The following is an 18569-nucleotide window of genomic DNA, read 5'->3' on the forward strand; positions in this document are numbered from 1 at the left end:
TTGTTAGGAAGTTCCAACCAGTGTAATTGTTTTAAGCTTAGACAGTGGTGAGTTCTAGACTGAGATGCTGTGGCAAATCGAGCAATATTATGGTAAGATGTAGTGAGTTTCCTGAGGTTACTTTTAGAGAGATTAGTGTAAATAGAGGAAGCATATAGAAGGGTAGAGCTAAGATGTGATTGGGCTAAGGTGGCCCGTACTTCAGGTGTAAGGAAGGGTTTGATTCTGTACAGCGATCCAATCTTTTTATTAACTGCTTTTATTGTGTTATTAATGTGATAATCATAGTTAAGATTATTATCAATAGTAACACCAAGCAGTTTTGTTGTAGAGTCGGGAGAAATGTGGGAATTATCACTTGCAATAATAATGAAGTTTAATTGAGTAGATTTGTGGGTAGGTGAAAATAGTAATAGTTTTGTTTTCTTGGGGTTAAGGAGAAGACATCTTTTTGAGAACCACTGTTCTACGATTGAGAAGGTTGTTTGCGTGAGAGACTGGAGTTCCATTTGAGAGGAAGCAGTACAAATTATGGTAGAATCATCTGCATATTGTATACAGGTAGTGTTTTGGATAGATGATTGGAGATCGTTAATAAAGATAGAAAATAAAAGTGGGCCTAGTATAGATCCTTGAGGTACTCCTAAAGAGATAGGAAGTAGAGCAGATAGTGAATTTTTCCAGAGTACTGCTTGCTGACGGTTTTCAAGATAGGATGAAAACCAGGTTAAGGAAGAGTAATCCAAGGCAAGAGATTTAAGTATGTGTAAAAGAAGTGTATGATTTACCATATCAAAGGCTTTTGATAGGTCTAGGAAAACAGAAGAGGTTAGTTTGTTGTTGTTACGGTTACAGTTGATAGTGTTGGTAAAAGAGAGTAATGCAGTGGTGGTACTATGTGAAGGTTTGAATCCATGTTGAGTGTTAGCTAGTAGGTTGTTATGGAGGAGATGGTTAAGTAGTTGTTTGTGTATACATTTTTCCATGATTTTAGCTAGAGGAGATTATAGTGCTATTGGGTGAAAGTTAGAGAGGTCAGTAGATTTACCTCCTTTGTGTAAGGGTATGATGTATGATATCTTCCAGATTGCAGGGAAAGTACTTTCTTTTATGAATCTGTTTATTAGGATAGAGACAAGGTAGGCAATAGCTTTAGCTGCTACTTGCAGGAATTCAGCAGGAAGCTTATCTGCTGAAGGGGTAGTGGGTTTAAGTTTTTGTATAAGAGATTGTATATAGGAGGTAGATATAGGTTGTAGTTGAAGGGGAGGAAGAGAGTTATTGAAGCTACTTAAGAGTAGTTGAGAAGTGTCAGGAGATAGGTGGTTAGCTAGACTTTGTATGGAAGTAGTGAAGAAAGTATTGAAGTTATTGGCTATTAAAGTGGGATCATCAGGGTCAGAATCCTGAGGGTTGGGTGTAACTATTTTGCCTGGGGTTAGTAGATTGTTAATACTGGACCAGAACTTTTTTGGTTATTTTCTGGTGGTTTGCTGAAGTTGAAAGTAATAGTTCTTTTTATCTGAAAGGATGGCTTTTTTGGTACAGTTTCTGAGCTCTCTAAAGGTTTGATGATCTGTTGGGTTTTTAGAGGAACGCCATTTATTCCAAGATTTATTTCTGAGGATGATTTTATGCTTAGTATTAGTGGTTAGCCAGGGTGCTGTTTTAGTTTTTGTTCTAATGGTGCGACTTGGGGCATGTTGATTTAGGATTGAAAGGAATGTTGAATTGAAGTGTTCAACTGCCTTGTTAAGTGTGAGATGTTTTAGAGGGGTCCAATTGTATTGTGAAAGTTCTGTTTGAAACTGTTCGGGATTAAATTGTTTTTTGGAGTGTAGTGTTCTGAAAGTGGTAGGTAAGGTTAGGTTAGTTTTAGCTCTAATGACGTAGGTGAGGGAGTAATCACTAAGGTCATCAGGAAGGATGCCAGTTTGGAAAGTTTGCAGGGGGGAGTTAGTAAGGATCCAGTCTAAGGTGGTTTCTTTTTTGCTTCTTTTATTGATTCTGGTGGGACTATTAATGAGTTGTTTGAAACCATAAAGGTTTATATGGGAAGTAGGGTTAATATTGTTACAGGATTTCCAATCTATGTTAAAGTCCCCAAGGAATAGTGTTTCTTGAGGGAGTTTATTAGAGAGTTGATCAAGAATATGTTCTAAGGTGGAGATGTTATTTCCAGGGGGGGAGATATGCACAAATGACATTTATTGCTTTAGTATCGTTGACTTGTAGTTTGGAGCAAATTACATCGGCATTGTTGTTTTGGGTAAGGGTAAGGTCTAGAGGAGTAAGCTTTAGTTTAGTTTTATATAGAATTGCTACTCTCCCTCCCTTTCTGGTGGTGCGATCAAGTCTAACAATGTTATAACCAGGTGGGGTAATTTCAATGTCTTTAATTGAAGGCTTTAGCCAAGTTTCTGATAAGCATAAAATATCAAAATTGTGCGTTTCAAGCAGGGCATGGAGTTGACTAATTTTGTTACAGATACTACGTATATTGAGATGGGCAATGGATAGTAGGTTAGAGGGTTTAGAGGATGAGAGAGAGAAAGGTTTTTTATGGTTTTGATGTGTGTTGGTTTTATTATCGTGTGGGCCTGGGTTGGGGTGAATGTCACCATCTTGTAGTAAATGGAGAAGTATAAAATATTTTTCTTGGCTAAGTTTATGGTAAGTGTCAAATGTTTTCTTTGTTTCAGATTTTAGTAGTTTGCAGTGTAGTAGCCTGTGGTATTTGGCAAGAAGGTAGATGGACTGTGAGGAAGTGTGTAAGAAGGATGGGGATAGAGATGTTGCAGGTGTGCAGGTGTGTTTTGAGGGAAGTGAGAGAGAAACAGTCAGGGAATATTCATAGGAGGTTAGGAAGTAAGTAGTAATAAGAGAGGAAAATAGTAAAATGGAGATAGGTATTTTCAGTTGTGAATGGAGGATAGATGCAGGCATGGTAATGTAGATGTAGGTTTGCAGAGAAGATAGATGTAGTATAATGGTGTATTGTAAGGTGAGAATACCCTGGGAAGGTAGGGCAAATGGTAGGGCTGTGATGTTTTAGGTGTGCTATTAAGAAAGGGGAGGGTGTGGTTATGTTAGGTAAGTGGGTGTATCTAAGTTCAGGAGGGTTGCACAGTTTAGGTAGTTTTGGATATGATTGGGGAGGAATATCAAGGGGGTGTGTCCAGATGCAAGATAAATGTAGGACCCCTGGGGGTGGGTGGGAATTGGGGGTAGGGAGGGGAGCGGAGTGAGCCCGCAGGGCAAACGGAGCGGGAAGAGCCAAAGAAAAGAGGTTGAGGAGAAAAGAATCAGTGAAGTGCTTATAGTAAAGGTAAGTAATCCAAGGGGATACAAGAATGTTTGGTGTATGAGGTCTGAGTGAGGTAAAGCTGGAAATATCAGAGAATGGAGATAGGAGGAGAACAGCACAAAAAGGCTAACAGATAATAAGATACAAAGAAATTGCTAGGTAGAAAAAGTTTGCAGAAGTAAACAATTCTAGGGGAAGGGAGCCACCTAGTGGACTCAGCAGGTATTGCTACCAGGACTACTTACTGGGCTTGTGGTTTATGGAATGGGGCAGGTAGCTGGAGATACTAATGGGTGTAAGTGGTCAATGGGATGGGAGAAGCTAGGGTTGGCTGCTGGCTGATCTTGCTTTGGGATTAACAATTACACTGAGTGAGAGAAGCTTACAATTGTTATTAAAACCTGCAACAGCTGTAGGACGTACTTTCCTTTATCTTTTCAGGAGGAGGCTATCCAAAATTGTATAGCTTTGATCCCTAAATAGGGTAGGAGGCAGGAGTCTTAGATAGGGTACACGATCCCAGACCTACTGGTGGTCAGTAAGTAATAGAGTTTCCTGTATCTTTTCAGGAGGAGGCTATCCAAAATTGTATATATTGACTAGTGTCAGTTAATGACAGACATTAAAGTTTCATACTTTTTTCCTGTCCAGAAAATACATGTTGATGCAAAATCTGTTGTATAATTAACTTTCTAAGTGATTCAGAGTAACATTTAAAAATTGTCCCTGATTTTGGGCCCTTGTCCCCAAATTACTTTTGACTTTGTCCCTGATTCTTGAACAAAGAAGTTGAGAGCTCTAATTACAGTTTGTTTAATAAACCCACTCTTTACTTTGCATTATTGCTGTAGATAAATGTTTTGGGCAGCTTTGAAAAAAATGTAGACAGTAAATGAATGCACTTATCAATATATAAATGTTCTTTTGTACAGCTTGTTTAGTTAAATTCTACAGCATACTTTTCATTATAACAGCAGATAAATGTTACCCACCTGGTTTTGGTAAAATTTATTGAATACAGTCAGTTAAGTGCACTTTTAAAACTTGTATTACTAACTGTTGATTGCTGCAATATAAATAATTTCTCTTTTAAATGGCTTCTAGTTCTCCTTCAGAAACTGAAGTTAACGGAACACCCACTATACTTACGACTTCTGGCAGGCCCTGACACGGAAGTTCTTAGCTTTACTCTTAAAGAAAATGAAACTGGAGACGTTGAGGTATGCTTGAACAGTGCATCTGAACATAACATTTCACATTGTTTTTAATTTTTTGCACCAGTGTGTACCTGAGATAAAGTGAAACTGTATTCCATGAAATGATTACAAAGTCTGTTGTCCTCCTGAGCATGGTGGTCTGGACCAGAACAAAGCAATACTGCCCATTGTCAAGAGAAGTCACAAATCCCATCTGGAGTGATAAAAGAATGTTTTGACATTTTGTTGAAATGGAGTGGCAGCTCCTCTTAATAACAAATTGTAAGGCATTTATTTTCATAGTGTCACAGTAAACAGAATAGAGTAATTTTACATACTTCCACAGACTGGACTTAAACTATGAACTATAGTAATTATGGAAAATAGTGTTTCACTCTGCCTCCTTGAAGAAGAGTGGACCTGAGTACAAAATAGAGAAGAGGTACATTATTGCTAAGAAAGGTTAGGCTGCTGAGTTAGAGCTTCACTGATTGAAGCATAAAATTCTTGCATTCAAATACAATTTTATTCATTATTGAGATGTCCTTGTCCTGTGTGTGCTGTCCTTTGGATGAGGTGCTAAACTGATACTGCATCTGTCTATGTTAATAGTAGGTGCTGTGAGATCCTTTACATCCACCTAAGCTATAGAAAAGAGTAGGCGGAAGTTCCCCAATGTCCTGGTCAAATTTTCCCTGGTAGTATAAATACCACCATGGGTCTCCCCTGGAAAAATGCTACTAGTCTTGTGGGACTAACTTAGTCAACAAAAGGTATTTAAATTAAAAGTTTTAAATTAAATCCATTTCTCTGCCTTCATTTCAAAAGGAAAGAAGAAAATAGAATGCATGCTGACAGTTTTGAGCAGTGCTTATAGTAAAGGGGGGGGGGCAAGTAATGGGACACCAGAATGGTTGTGGGATAGGGGGCTGATCCATTCCCCTGCCTAAGGCCCCATTTGACCATGATCCAGCTCTGGGTGCGATTTAGGTGGTATGTCTTTATAGGTACTTTCATAGCTACAACCATATAAAATAAACTCTTTAAGGAAATGTTTGTTCGGCTTTCTCACCTCCATCTCTTCCTTTCTCTAGCCAAATCCATGTTCTCTGGCTAATTCTGTTTTCATCATTTTGTCATTCACTTATTTTCTCTCTTCCTGTCTTTATGGCTGTATTGTAATTATCTGTACAGTTACAATCAGTTTTTCCAATTTTCCAATTAGAAACACTTTCACAATCTTTTTAGGTATGTGACTGCTGTTAACTGCACATTGTGATGTGATTTAAAATGAGACCTTTTTAGTCCAGTGTCTGTGATGGATGTAATCTTGTATAATATAATGTGAACATGTTTTTTCACTGTATCAAACTAGCAGGCTCATATTCTATTGGAGGAATATTCAGTAAACAATCTATTTAACATTTGTTTACCAGGAAAGTCCAACTTGGACAGAGCCCATTTTCAGCAGATGCTCAGGGTAAAACAATCCACATACATATTTGGAATATGGGAGGAAATCAGACCACTCAGAGGGAACCCATACAAATGCAGAGAGGACATGCAGACACTGCACAGAAGCCACCCCAGCCAAGAATCATACTGGAGAACCTGTTGCTGTGAGGCAACAATGGTAACCACTGCACCACTGCATTGCCACCTATAATTTAAAATCATATACCTTATACAATGTTATATTAAAAGGTTTGCTGTACATTGTCATTTTTAGACACTAAAATATTTATTTTGCTTTTTCCTTCTGTAGTGGGATGCTTTTTCACTCCCAGAGCTCCAAAACTTTCTGATGATTCTGGATCGTGAAGAAAGGGAGAGGATTCATCAAGTGGAACTTAAATATGCAAAAATTAGGGACAAGCTGCAAGAAGCCTTGAAGGAGGCAGGAGAAAACCCAGGATAGAAATAATATGCATACATACATGTGAACTAAATGGACAAACAAGTCTTTTTACAGTTCCCTCAGTACAGTTCGGAGCAGGTCTCTCCACAAAGCAGAGGGAAAACTTGATAAGAGACAAATGTTATGTTTCTTAGGTCATTCTGAATGAGATAGGAACTGAAATGGACAAGAAAAGAAGTGTATGTTTAGGAGCGTGGCCTCCAGACAGACCAAATACAGCTGCTAAAGCTTTGCTCTTTTATGATTTTTACTAGCTGTTTAACTGGAATACTGTGCATGGAATCTTATCAAGAACTGAAAAGGTGGACTGTGAGGGACATCAGTTGTCTCCCTCTGGATGGACCTGGGACTTCATTATTTTCAGCTGCTTTGTCTTCACAGAGCGTGGTGCTTTCAGTATTTGTTGATCCTCATTTTTAGAGCCATTTTACATTAGCAAAAGCTGATGGGAATATGTTTTTTGTTAGGGAGAACTGTGAAATTTAAAGTGGACTGATGTTTTGTTTATTTAAATGGCCATTACCAACACTGGTGAACTGGAACATGTAAATGCAGAACTCTTTATCACTTAAGGTTGCAAAGAAAGTGGTGCTCTTTTAAGTGTGAGACAGGTCAGAGCACTGAACACACAATACTTGTGCTTTTCATCCAATTTAACATATGTCGCCATAATGAATGGTTTAAAAATAAGGCCTAGTTTTTTTTCTTTTACTTGTCATGAAAACTAGAAAAGCTCCAGAATGTAATCTGGGGGAAGTTTTTCTCTTACCTTTGTGGCAGCTATCTGATTGTGATAGTTCCTGCCATCTCTTTATTTTTGGGGATTGGGACCTGATTTGCATCCACTTTTTTGACTTCTGGCTGATTAGAGAGTAAAAAAATGGTAACCTAATTTTGTTATTCAGTACACAGTAAAACGAATAGTATATATTAACAACTTCATAAAATCTCACATAAAAAGGGAAATAAATTCACCTTATTGTTATTTTTCTGTTGTTATGGTGCATCCTGATCATAAATCTTACAGTCTGTCTTGTCCTTCATGGATGTACCCAACTCTTGAAAAATTATGCACCGTCATTGGTTGCTTCTTTAATGTCCTTGGGCAATTACAGTTAAGCAGCACATTGCACAAATCTTATTTTATTATATATTAGGTGCAAGAGGTTGTGTTCTAGAAAATGAACACGCAGAATATGTGGTCTGATGAAGTCAGGACAAAGGGTTCTGTCATGCCAAGAAGCTCCATGTTTGTGTCTGCTTAATAAGCACTGCGGCTGAATATGGTAGCACTTTAGGGGATGTGTTTTTCCTGAGTCTGTCTGTAAAACATATACTGCTAGTCCTGTCAAACATTTGCACAACATTTTGTAGTTGTGACATGATGGAGACCTGCAAGACTGTTTCTAGACTGAGGCAAGCAGAGCAGTAGCACTGGACATTAGTCAGAGGCAGCCACCTGTAAGTGACATCAAGTCCAGAGGAGTTTGATACACTAGCCAGAGACTGCCACCAGTAAGTGACATAAAGCCCAGAGCAGATTGAGAGGAGGGAGTACTTTTTTCAGGTTTTATCCTGGGAATCAAGCTGTCTAGAAATAGCCCCGAAGACCCAACTGCATAATGAACTTACAACAAAATAGCTGCGGCACCAAGTAAGTCCCCTTTAAACCTATCAAAGCAGTACTGAAAGAGTCCTGTAATGCAGGTCACCCATTCCATGACATGATGAAATAGTTTGTCACATTGGCAGCATTTTCCATCTTGCGGCAGGTTATATCTGTCAGTATGTTTTGCTGCCTCTGCAGGTGGCCTAGGTATCTTACCACTAGTTTACTGAACAAACTGTAAAAGCTTAGGCATATTATAGGTGATACGGAAGAACACAAAGTCCCAGATGTTGTAGAATGAAATATGAGTACTGTAAGTGTGAACACCCCCAAACACACACACACACACACACACACACACACACACACACACACACACACACACACACATACAGTCACACCACAGTTCTCTAGCAGCTGCAGAGGTATAGATCGGAGGCAAAGGCTGCAGCATTTTAAGAAGGACTGACCAACCAGAGGCAAGCAAATTGTTGAGGAGCAAGTACCATCTGTAATTAGTTATGTCAACAATTACACTCTATTTATTCCTGCTGTACATTTCTTGTACATGCATGGGATTGCCAATCCTGAAGGAACATAGGCTGTTTTCAGTTCAATTTCAAAAGCAAAAGGTGAGATTATAATCTGTTTAAAAGGTCACACAGGAAGTTGTCTGTTACATGAAAAGTTTCTAAGTTAAAATACACACACACATACACAACCAACATAATGATTAGTGTAAGTAATGTCAATAAAATTCAGATCCGAAAAGTAAAATTTTAAAGCTCATTTCTTTGAGTTACACAATGTAGCAGTTAAAATTTTGACAGCACTGGGTATAGTTTGCGTTTTACTCTAAAATTCTCTTGTAGTATGAATAAAAACGAGTGGTGATATTTCGGCAGTATTTAAAAAAACAGCTTCGAATCATTGGAACTGAGTAAAACTGCTATATATAAAATAACTCCATCCTTTAATGAGCAATGAAGATACTCACAGATGGGCAGAATAATACAAGTACACAAAAATCAAATTGCTAAGAATTCCTAAAAATAGTACTGGTATGCAAGGTGCACAGTGACAACCTGCAGTCTATTTCACTGATTTAAATCTATGTGTGAATGTGGCATCAGTTTACGTTTCCAGCTATGGTTATTATATTTTAACTGTTTTGGAAATATGATAAATATGGACGGACTAAGTGAATTCTTACTCCTTTTTTAATGTACTAGGCGTTTAGAAGGAATGTTTTTTTACATCCTTGGAAAAAACAGCAAAAGGTTATCCACACACTATAAGTGTTTCAGGTAAAGAAAGATGGTAACATAAACTAGAACACTGTAAACATTTCATTTGAAAAGTTGTTCTGGGAAGTCAACCGCATTGTTTACCCTGTAACACAGAAAGGAGGAAGTGCTGCGTGTGAAAACAGAACACGATATGCTGTACAAAATCAGCATATGGGTCTGTAATGAATCTTGTTTAAATTAGTCTGGCATGTTGATAGAGCAGATTATTACATGGTGTGCAGACTGCCAATTACAAAACTAATGTTTCAGGTGAGAAATGAGGAGAGATCATAACAAGCACTTAGATCTGATTTGTGTTCCCACCAAATGTATTCTTAGTTGTATATGCAAATGTAACCGTTGTTGAGTTTTTCTGTGTTATATGCAGATTACATCTGGGTGTCTTTATTACTGCCTAGTGCAAACTGTAGTACCAGGAACCACTCATATTTACAGTGACCTGGGTTCTGCTAGTGGCCAGATGTCAAAGAACTAATGGGAAGGCAGAGGAAAAAAGAACAGCTGATGGTCAAGTCATGTTTTTGAAGGTGGAAGGAGGTGGCATGCAATTTCCAGGGTGCTTTTGTGACCTCTGCATCAGATTGCATGTAGACAAATACATGGATGCCTCCTTCTTTAGTCTTTGTATGTCAAAGACATATTGGTGGGCCCAGGGCATGTTTAGAGCATAAAAAGGACTGTCCCTGCAGTGTGGTGACTGTGAGAATTTCCCGGGTCCTGCCTTTAACCTTTGAGGGAAGAAATTAGTTAGGATGGTAATCAGTGGTTCCCACAGAGTCCAAAGTTAACCAGAAGGGACAAAGTTAAGGTGCATTTCAGAGCCAACATATAAGAGCAGTCAGTTTATTTCAAATACATAATAAACTAACCAACAATCTGATTTATATGTACAAACCAAACCTTGCAGTCATTTTTCATTAGCCAGGGCACAAACTTGATGAAATCACTGAAGATGATAGAATTTTGTTTTTGTTTGTTTGGTTTTTTTTTTGTATCAAGCCTGTAGTCGCATCAAACTAATCTGTCACCATGAAGGGGAAATAACAGCTGTCACACTACTGTGGCTGGCAGCCCATATATTTTTTACTGAGATGCAACTTTTTCTGATGTAAGGAGGTGTGGTTCTTGAAGAGTAAGATTTTTATATTTAATGCATGCTTCCAAACACTGAGAATCCTCCAGTGATTTTGTTTTCCTTGTTTTAACCTTGCAGTAGCTAAAACAAAGGTTAGTGCTTTATTCTGTGAACATAAGTCATACAATGTTACTATAACTCTTTATGATTCTGCCTTAGGATTTTGGAGGTCTTACTTCAAGATGTTCTTGCAATGGGTGTCACTTAAAAGGACAAGTGCAGTGTGGTGGTATAGAATCTTACCACTCAATCACAAAGGAGTAAAATTCATAGAACTGGCTTCTGAAAATTAGCAGAAGCTCCAGAAGAGGAGCACTTTCCTATGTGTTCTTCATAACAGAAGGTTTTAAGATACTAGAGTCCACATGTAGATAGTGATAATGAAGGGGTTAGCCCAGTTAATTAAAAATAAATGCACCCTTAAACAGCTCTAATTTTATAAAAGAAAATCAGTAACTTTAGGAGGAAGACTGGTGGCCAAAATCATAGCAATTGATTGGCACTGGCTAGAACCACGTAGTTGAATCCATTAAATAGCTATTTAGTTATTTTAACTATGGCAACCTGCAGAACAAGTGTAAGGCAAGAATATATTTCCATTAAAAGGGTGCTCCATTCATTTTATGCTGTTCCATTTCTGAAGCATGTAGAATTAGAACTCATTTACTTATGATGATCGTTTGTGGATTCTGTAAGGATGAAATTGTATGGTGGTTGCATTCATTTCCATGGGGTAGAAGTATTTTTTTAATAGTTCCTGTTTGAGGTATCAAAAATGGCTCAGAAAAATAGAATTGCTCAAATCTGTTTTACAGAAGTGTTTTTGAGCAAATAGTTTTTGAAGAAAGTGAGTAACCCTTCAACCCCCTCCCCCCATTGATTGAAAAGCTGTCCACACATCCCCAACTAAATCCAATCTGTACTGTGACTGTTCTACTGTCTGGTAGGTTGCATTTCTTTATTTTTTCAGTGATGCTCAAATCGCTTATCGGTTATTTGGCATGCAGCAGACGTTACCATTTCACTCACTGGTGGTCTTTTTGATGCCACTGTGCAGTTTTTTTCTTCTTTTTTTCTGCATTTAATTTTAAGAATAAGTGTGAGAGAATGAAGCAAATAGCTTTATGAAACTCCAGTCATGGGTGTCTTCATTTGTGAAAGCTTTATTTAAAACACTGGCCAGTGTCTCATTTCTGTTATTTGATCCATTTGCCAGATGCAGGAGAAATATGTTATGTAAAATCAGTCTGCTTTCTGTCCAGCTGTTAAAAATGGAAATAAATTCTGAGGGGAAAGAAGAAAATAAGCCTTCCTAATGAGTGTTTTTTTTTTAATGAAACCGCCACTTAACTGGCTGTTACAGGAAGCAAAAAGAAAAAAAAAGACAGGAGCAGAAAAAGTTATAATATTGTGCTTGCAACAGATCTGGTCTTGGCATACTCTCCACATCTTGTAGATATCAAACCTACACCTCAAACCCAAACAGCCATACTGGTGGTTACCTGTTACCCCACGCCAGTTAACTTAGTTCTACCCTTCTGATGTCAGAATCAGGAACACTGGATTTCATGTGTTAAATGACATAACAGTCAAACTGGACTTAGGATGCCCCACACAAGCATCCAGGATATTGTACTCTACAGAAAACCAGGGTTCAAACTCCCTTCACTGTTCATTTTTGTATTTATCTGTTTGTTTTTTGAATACCAGTGTCAGTCTGGCATTTTCTATAAATTCAATTTCAGATTTATTTTTAATAATGAAATCAAACATGTCTAGTAGTAGTTTCTTTGCCCATACATGAACTGCAGTTGATGCTGGGCAATTTGCTTAAATAAAGACATTCCCATTATCTTAGCATTTAATATTTAATTTGTACTGTAACACAATGAATGAATGTCCCTAGTTTATCCACAGGAAGGTTTTTTTGCATTTGGACCCATGATTCCGGTAAAGACTCTTAGCATTTTAAGAGTTTATGAACATCTGAAAATCTTACTAATGTATTAACTTCTGTTTGTTTAATTTTTCTTCAAAATGGGAGGGCAAATATTGCAATTTAATAACTTCATGGCTGTCGCAGATGTCATCTTTCACATTCGTGTAATGTCCCCTTCAACCTGAAACTGAAGATTTGTTTTTATGAAAGTATCATCTTGTCTAAATTTTATTCTGAGCCCAATCTTTGGTTAAGCAGTCATATGAACAGGAAGCTCCTTTGGTAAACTTGCCTTGTTCCTCTGCACATTTCGGTTGTTATGGACGTCCATGTTGCTCTCCTGTACTGCAGGAATCAGACCCTATTCTACATTACATCTGACTTGTAGTGCTCATTTGTCACCTTAAGAAGTATTATTTCACTTGTTGTTCCTATCTCTGTTGTACCACCAACAGGAGACATTAGCTGACTCTGGCACTTTAGGTACTCTAAGTGATGTCTGCATATTCTAGATAGTTTGATTTAGTCAGATATTGGCTTTGCAAAACATGTTTGTCAGGCCTTCATATTGTATAGTTTATCAGGCCCCACCTCCTAATGCTGTGTAATCAATGGTCCTTCATTCTTTTCTTTTGATATTGGTGTGTTTGAAATTAGTACTTTTTGAATATAGGCAAAGCCAGATGTAGCCTTTGTTGGATATGGCACATGTCTTTAGAGGATCAGAGTTGCCATTAGCCTCTCAGATGCAGCCATCTTAGCCAAAAATAAAACCACATAAAAGAGGAAGGAGTTTAGTCTGCCCTGTATGTACAACAAAAGCATGAACAAGAAGGAGAGGAATAAGGTTAGATTCTCCTTAATGGAGTGAGGAGGCAATTCTAGGTTTACCGCAACTTACCAGTAATGACTTTCTCAGATACCAAAGCACGAAAATAAATTCACTAGGTCAGTTGGTGAAAAGCCAAAATTCCTGAAATGATAGTGAATTCAAATAAGGCTCCCTTTATTTTGTAGTGGAAAAGCAACATTCTCTCACCCCACACACTCACCCATTACTAATATACTCCAGTTTTGATGCTGCATAACGTTAGAGAAAAGGAAGTAGTCAGTTCCCTAGAAAGCCAAATACTTCCTGAAACTCCCAAAGTTGCACATCCTCTGAATGAAAATATAAAAACTCTGAGGCTGTAGATGAATAGTCTCTCACAATGGAAAGTGCATAGGAGACTACCCCCTTATCAAAGTTGTGTTATTTTATTTCCATTTCCATAATACTGAAGTATTCACTGTAGCTATTCTCACTGCTATTATATGAACAGACTTAGAGATGTTTTCATTTTAAAACACCTCGGTATTGCATGAAATCGTGCTGCAAGAACTGTGTGATACCAACTAACTGGCAACAACTATGAGTCATACTCAGACTTTTTCTTTATGAAATATGTTCGTTTGACATTACCAAAAGCACCAAGAATGGTATTCTTTTAACATTAATTATGGGATCTCATTACAGTAAAGTTGTGAATACATAAGACATTTTGATAACTTAGATTTAGTGATCTTTAATTCTGCATGAAGTTCTTCATTAAGCAGTCATAACCTGGCAATCACAGTTGGTAACCTAATCTTTTATCTAATGAAGTAGAGTATTGAGTGGACATTTTACTTAATACCCTAGCAATTGCCTGACTAGGGACACTGTTGTGATTCTTCTGTATCACTAATTTTGCCATCTAGGTAGTCATGCTGTTCAAATCTAGTCACATTATTCCAATCAACTAGCCCCAGGCTAGCATTCAAGCCTCCATCAGAGAATCCTGCTGAGGTAGGAAATCATCTCTGCCTCCTTCGAACATTTTATTTTTATTTATAGTCTGTTATTCAGAATGGAGCACTAGTCCAAATGGAGCATTTTCAGACCAGCCCAGTCATTATAAGATAAATAACCTCTGGTTGCTCAATCCCATTTGACTTGGCCCTGTCCTTAGATCCTGCATTTCCTATTTGAAGCTACATCACCTACACCTGCATTAAAATTTCCAGTCATAGCAAGTCTTATCTCCTCCATATCTTTTTTGAAAAGATTAAGTGGAGGAAAATAGCTCTTAAGTAGCTTTGATGTACATGAGCAAATATGTTTCTACCTTATACAGTTAAACTCTTTACAGAGATCCTGTTGAAGTATAAAAAGACGGTTGATTCAAACGGTTAATTCTAGTAACAATTTTTTTGGGGTTTTTTTTTGCCATTATAAGCTCATAACACCTTTGTTGATTTAGTGAAGAGCCTTACCAACAAAATAGTTTCACAAATTTAGTACATATTACAGCATAGATAACCTTTGAATGGGAAATACTTAGGGCATTCTTTCCTGATGTTTTTTTAAATTTTTTATAGAACCTTATGGCACACGTATTTTATTGCAGATATTCTTCTGCCACCCTCGGCACCCTTATTTCCCACTAACTGGAATTCAGTCCTGGCAGTATTATTTGGTGCTAAGGCATTCCAAAGTAAGAGCACATTTGAGAGACCCAGTCAACATAACTGTTAGATCTGCTACATAGATACGCAGCAGATATCTGTGTCCTTCTTCCTTCAACCAGGATATTTTGTATGCTGGAAAACTGATCTAAGATGGGACAAATCGGAGGAATGTCTTTCTTAGAATTAAAGCACATGCTTTCTCTTATGTTTTTGTTGCTCACTGAAGATCTAAGCATGAAACATGGCTAGACATGCCCTTTTGCACTGTCGTATCTGTGCCTTATGTCAGATTTCTGGATAACCATGCCAAATGACTGTTTGAAGAATATGACCAAGGTTTCCTAGCACTAGCCAAATCTCTTTTTATTTAATGTTTCCTGCTTTAGTAGTCCATTTCAAACATCTTCAAGTAATCTCCTCATATAATTATATCTTAGCAAACAGCAAGTATGTGGGAATTCAGCCTGATACATATGTAGAGACATTCCTCTTTATTTCTATGTGTTTTGCCACTCTTTATCACTTTAAAGTTAACTGTAATGAGATTTGCATCGCTACAGATGCTTACTCTGTACTTTTTTTCTTCTAAAAGTTTAAAGCCTACAAGTTTTGATTGTGGTCAGATACTAATTCCCATTTTTTATACTGGGATACCTTTCTGTTGTTACGTGTGTTCTGCTTAGCTATTGATGTTCCACAGGTCTTTTGCAGGCCTAAGATCGTTGGCTGTAGTTTTAGAATTATTATGCCTGAAGCACATTATAATCTGTTATTTTTGCTTTGTTTTTCCTGTACTGTCATTAATAATTATTGTGCATATGATGGCTAATAAATACTACAGGTTTAAAAGTATGCTGCACTGAAGAAAAATGTCTTGCAATACAGAAGAAATGGGGATCTCTGAAAATAGAATGCTTTCAGTAAAGACGTTTGTCCAAATATGGACTGCTTGGTTATTAGTTCTTAGCATGCTCTTCTGGGAATTGGGTAGCTGTATTTCTTCAAACTGCATGAGGATTACTGTGGTCTGTTACATAATTTCTCTGAATTTATTAGAGTTGCTTTCCATGTGAGGATCTGGTAATGGAGGACTTGGGATTATCCAAAATGTGGTTATAAACATAATGCACTAGTCTTCAATATTTTATTGTGTTATATCTCTTATACAGTTGGTGTATTTGTTGTAATTAAGAGAATACAAAGAAAATGTATCGAATACCAAGAATTCCCACCTCCGTACTGTGCAAAGAATAATGCAGATCGAATACCAAGAATTCCCACCTCCGTACTGTGCAAAGAATAATGCAGGCAGTGCCTTTCTTCAGCTGTGTTATCTGCTGTGAATAATTATGTATAAATGTAATTTGAAAACTATATCTGACAAGATTATGTAATGAGACAAATGGAGTTTAAAGCAGTGGCATCTAATTTATTTTTACAAATGTAACTAAAAACAGAAACAAGTTTTATTGGGATACTGTGAAATGCTCTGTCCCAACCAAAACTGCTGTACGAATAGATTGAAATAAACTTGCATTCTGTATTGTTTGCTTTCATTTTTTTTTTCTCTTTTTTTCATGTAAGTAGAAAAAGTATTTGAGCCAAAATGCCCCAGTTAGTCTTATTCCAGTTGGCACAATAAATATCAAGTAAAAGGGCTCATATCCACATTCTAGACAACTGAACTCATACAGGATTTTCAACTAATATTTTTTTCTATAAGAAAATCTGTTCAGAAGTGTAAGAATAGTGCTGGTATTCAGAAATGTGCCTAATATGGCTGCATAACCACTAACAAAATTAGGTTAAATGTGACTCTAAGCTAATTATACATTTACTCCAAGATTATTTGCACCTTAATGATGATCTAAGTAAAAAAGATTTGCTTTCACAGATGGCAATACTTGCAGAGTAGTGTACTGTGGCTACATATGTTTGTTCTACAAACAACAGCAGTGTGCATGTAGCATGAACAAGACCATGCTTGTTTTCAAGGTGCAATGTTGTTCCACTGTAAAAACTGCTGAGACCCATAATAGATGGGTCAGCAGAGCCCCTACTGACTTAATACATATAAATGAGGAGAAACCTGAGCATAGGAACATCAGTAAGGGGAATGCAAGCAGTGCAACATACATACACAGGCAAACAAAGAGCGGTAGGGGCAGGACAGAAAGTTTTTTTTGGGGGGGCAATTGCCGATTTTTCTCTAATTTTTTTAATGGTTAGAGGGGAAAGACCGTAAGGTGAAGGAGGAAGAAAGAAAGAAGTTAAAGAGATGGAAACAGAAAATAGGGGGAGACAAACAAAAATGAAACACAAAGGCCAGCGGGGGATGTTCTGGCCCAAATGGAGGGACACAATGGCTAGATGCATACAGACAGAGGACAATTGCTGCCAGGGAAGAATGGATTACAAACAAGACAGTAAAGTAAAACCAAGAACGTGGAACATCATGATGAAGGATACAGCTGTAAGAGGGCTACTTTTTACACTGCCCAGTGCAGCAGCCAATCAGAAGTCAGTCCCCACCACAACTGCCCTCTCTACTGAGTATTGCTTCTTTCAGAATTTTGGGAAGTACCATGCAGTGGTGCCACTTTGCTAGTCTCATAAGCATATTCTCCAGGCAGCCAATGTGGGCATCAAGCTGCTGGTACACACCGATATTGGCATTACGTTCTCCAGCTCTATCAGGAAAAGGCAAGGCAGGATGTTACAGTGCACAAAACTGTAACATAGATGGAGAAAATAAAAAAAACAACAAACATCAAATAGAAATATAAAGGAGGAATAATGAGAAAGAGAGTAAATAAAACTTAGCATTATATGTGTGTGTGTGTGTGTGTGTGTGTGTGTGTGTGTGTGTGTGTGTGTGTGTGTGTGTGTGTGTGTGTGTGTGTGTGTGTGTGATTCTCTGGTATACATTGAGCTACACAGTTCAAAACATTGGCTATTAATACAGCAATAGTACTGGGAATAAGTATTGTAAGGCTCAGTACCAGTGCCCCCAGGCAGTATCTGGGAGAGAGATGCAGGTAGTGTGCTTGTTGACAGCAGAACCTATTTAAGGTGTTAGGGTAGATGCCTGCATGGATATGTCTTGTCAGAAAGGGACATGGAAGGGCTTGATGGACATGGCCATGTGTACAGAATATGCAGAGCAACATGTTTAGTGTGCCACTGTAATGTACTAAAGGCAGCCAATACAGTGGTAGTAACAGGGACACCTGTCAGTATATGGCAAACAAATACTGTAATGTAAGCCAGGCTTTACTATGTGGCAGAAGTAGTCAAGAAGCTTGTGTGCCACGAGTTTGCAATGGATAAGTGGCACAGCCATGAGCATTCTGTGGGACAGTTCATGTCTAATATTGGGAAATGTGACTGTTGCTCAATGTAGCACTACCAAGGATGTGTCAGCATACACGGAGTGTCAGTGGATGCTGGTAAAGCAATGCACTGAAGGCTGGCTGATCTGTCCCCTAACACTTTGCACCCGTGTTGGCTGTCCCCTTCGCCCTACTCTAACTATACTAATGATGCCAGTTGCAGCACTCACTGGCCTGCCAAGGCTGTATCAGACAACCACCTTATAGTAGAAACCCTCATAGGAGTCCTCAAGCAGGAGCTCACAAGTGGCCTCTACATAAGCTACTGAAATA

General features: G+C 38.0%; 1 protein-coding gene across 2 annotated transcripts in view; it reads left to right on the forward strand.

The window, feature by feature from the left end:
- The window catches only part of RASSF5 (Ras association domain family member 5), a 757171-nt gene extending 740711 nt beyond the window's left edge, over window positions 1–16460 (forward strand). For both annotated transcript variants that reach the window (XM_044076858.1, XM_044076861.1), the window contains 2 exons: window positions 4412–4527; window positions 6269–16460. In XM_044076858.1, the coding sequence (XP_043932793.1) occupies window positions 4412–4527; window positions 6269–6421 (269 nt within the window). In that variant the 3' untranslated portion in view covers window positions 6422–16460. The remainder of the gene's footprint in view (window positions 1–4411; window positions 4528–6268) is intronic.
- Window positions 16461–18569: the final 2109 nt, after the last annotated feature.

Source organism: Protopterus annectens, chromosome 7.part0 (assembly GCF_019279795.1).
Source record: "Protopterus annectens isolate FY-2018-M chromosome 7.part0, PAN1.0, whole genome shotgun sequence".
In the NCBI taxonomy this organism is placed as follows: domain Eukaryota; kingdom Metazoa; phylum Chordata; order Ceratodontiformes; family Protopteridae; genus Protopterus; species Protopterus annectens.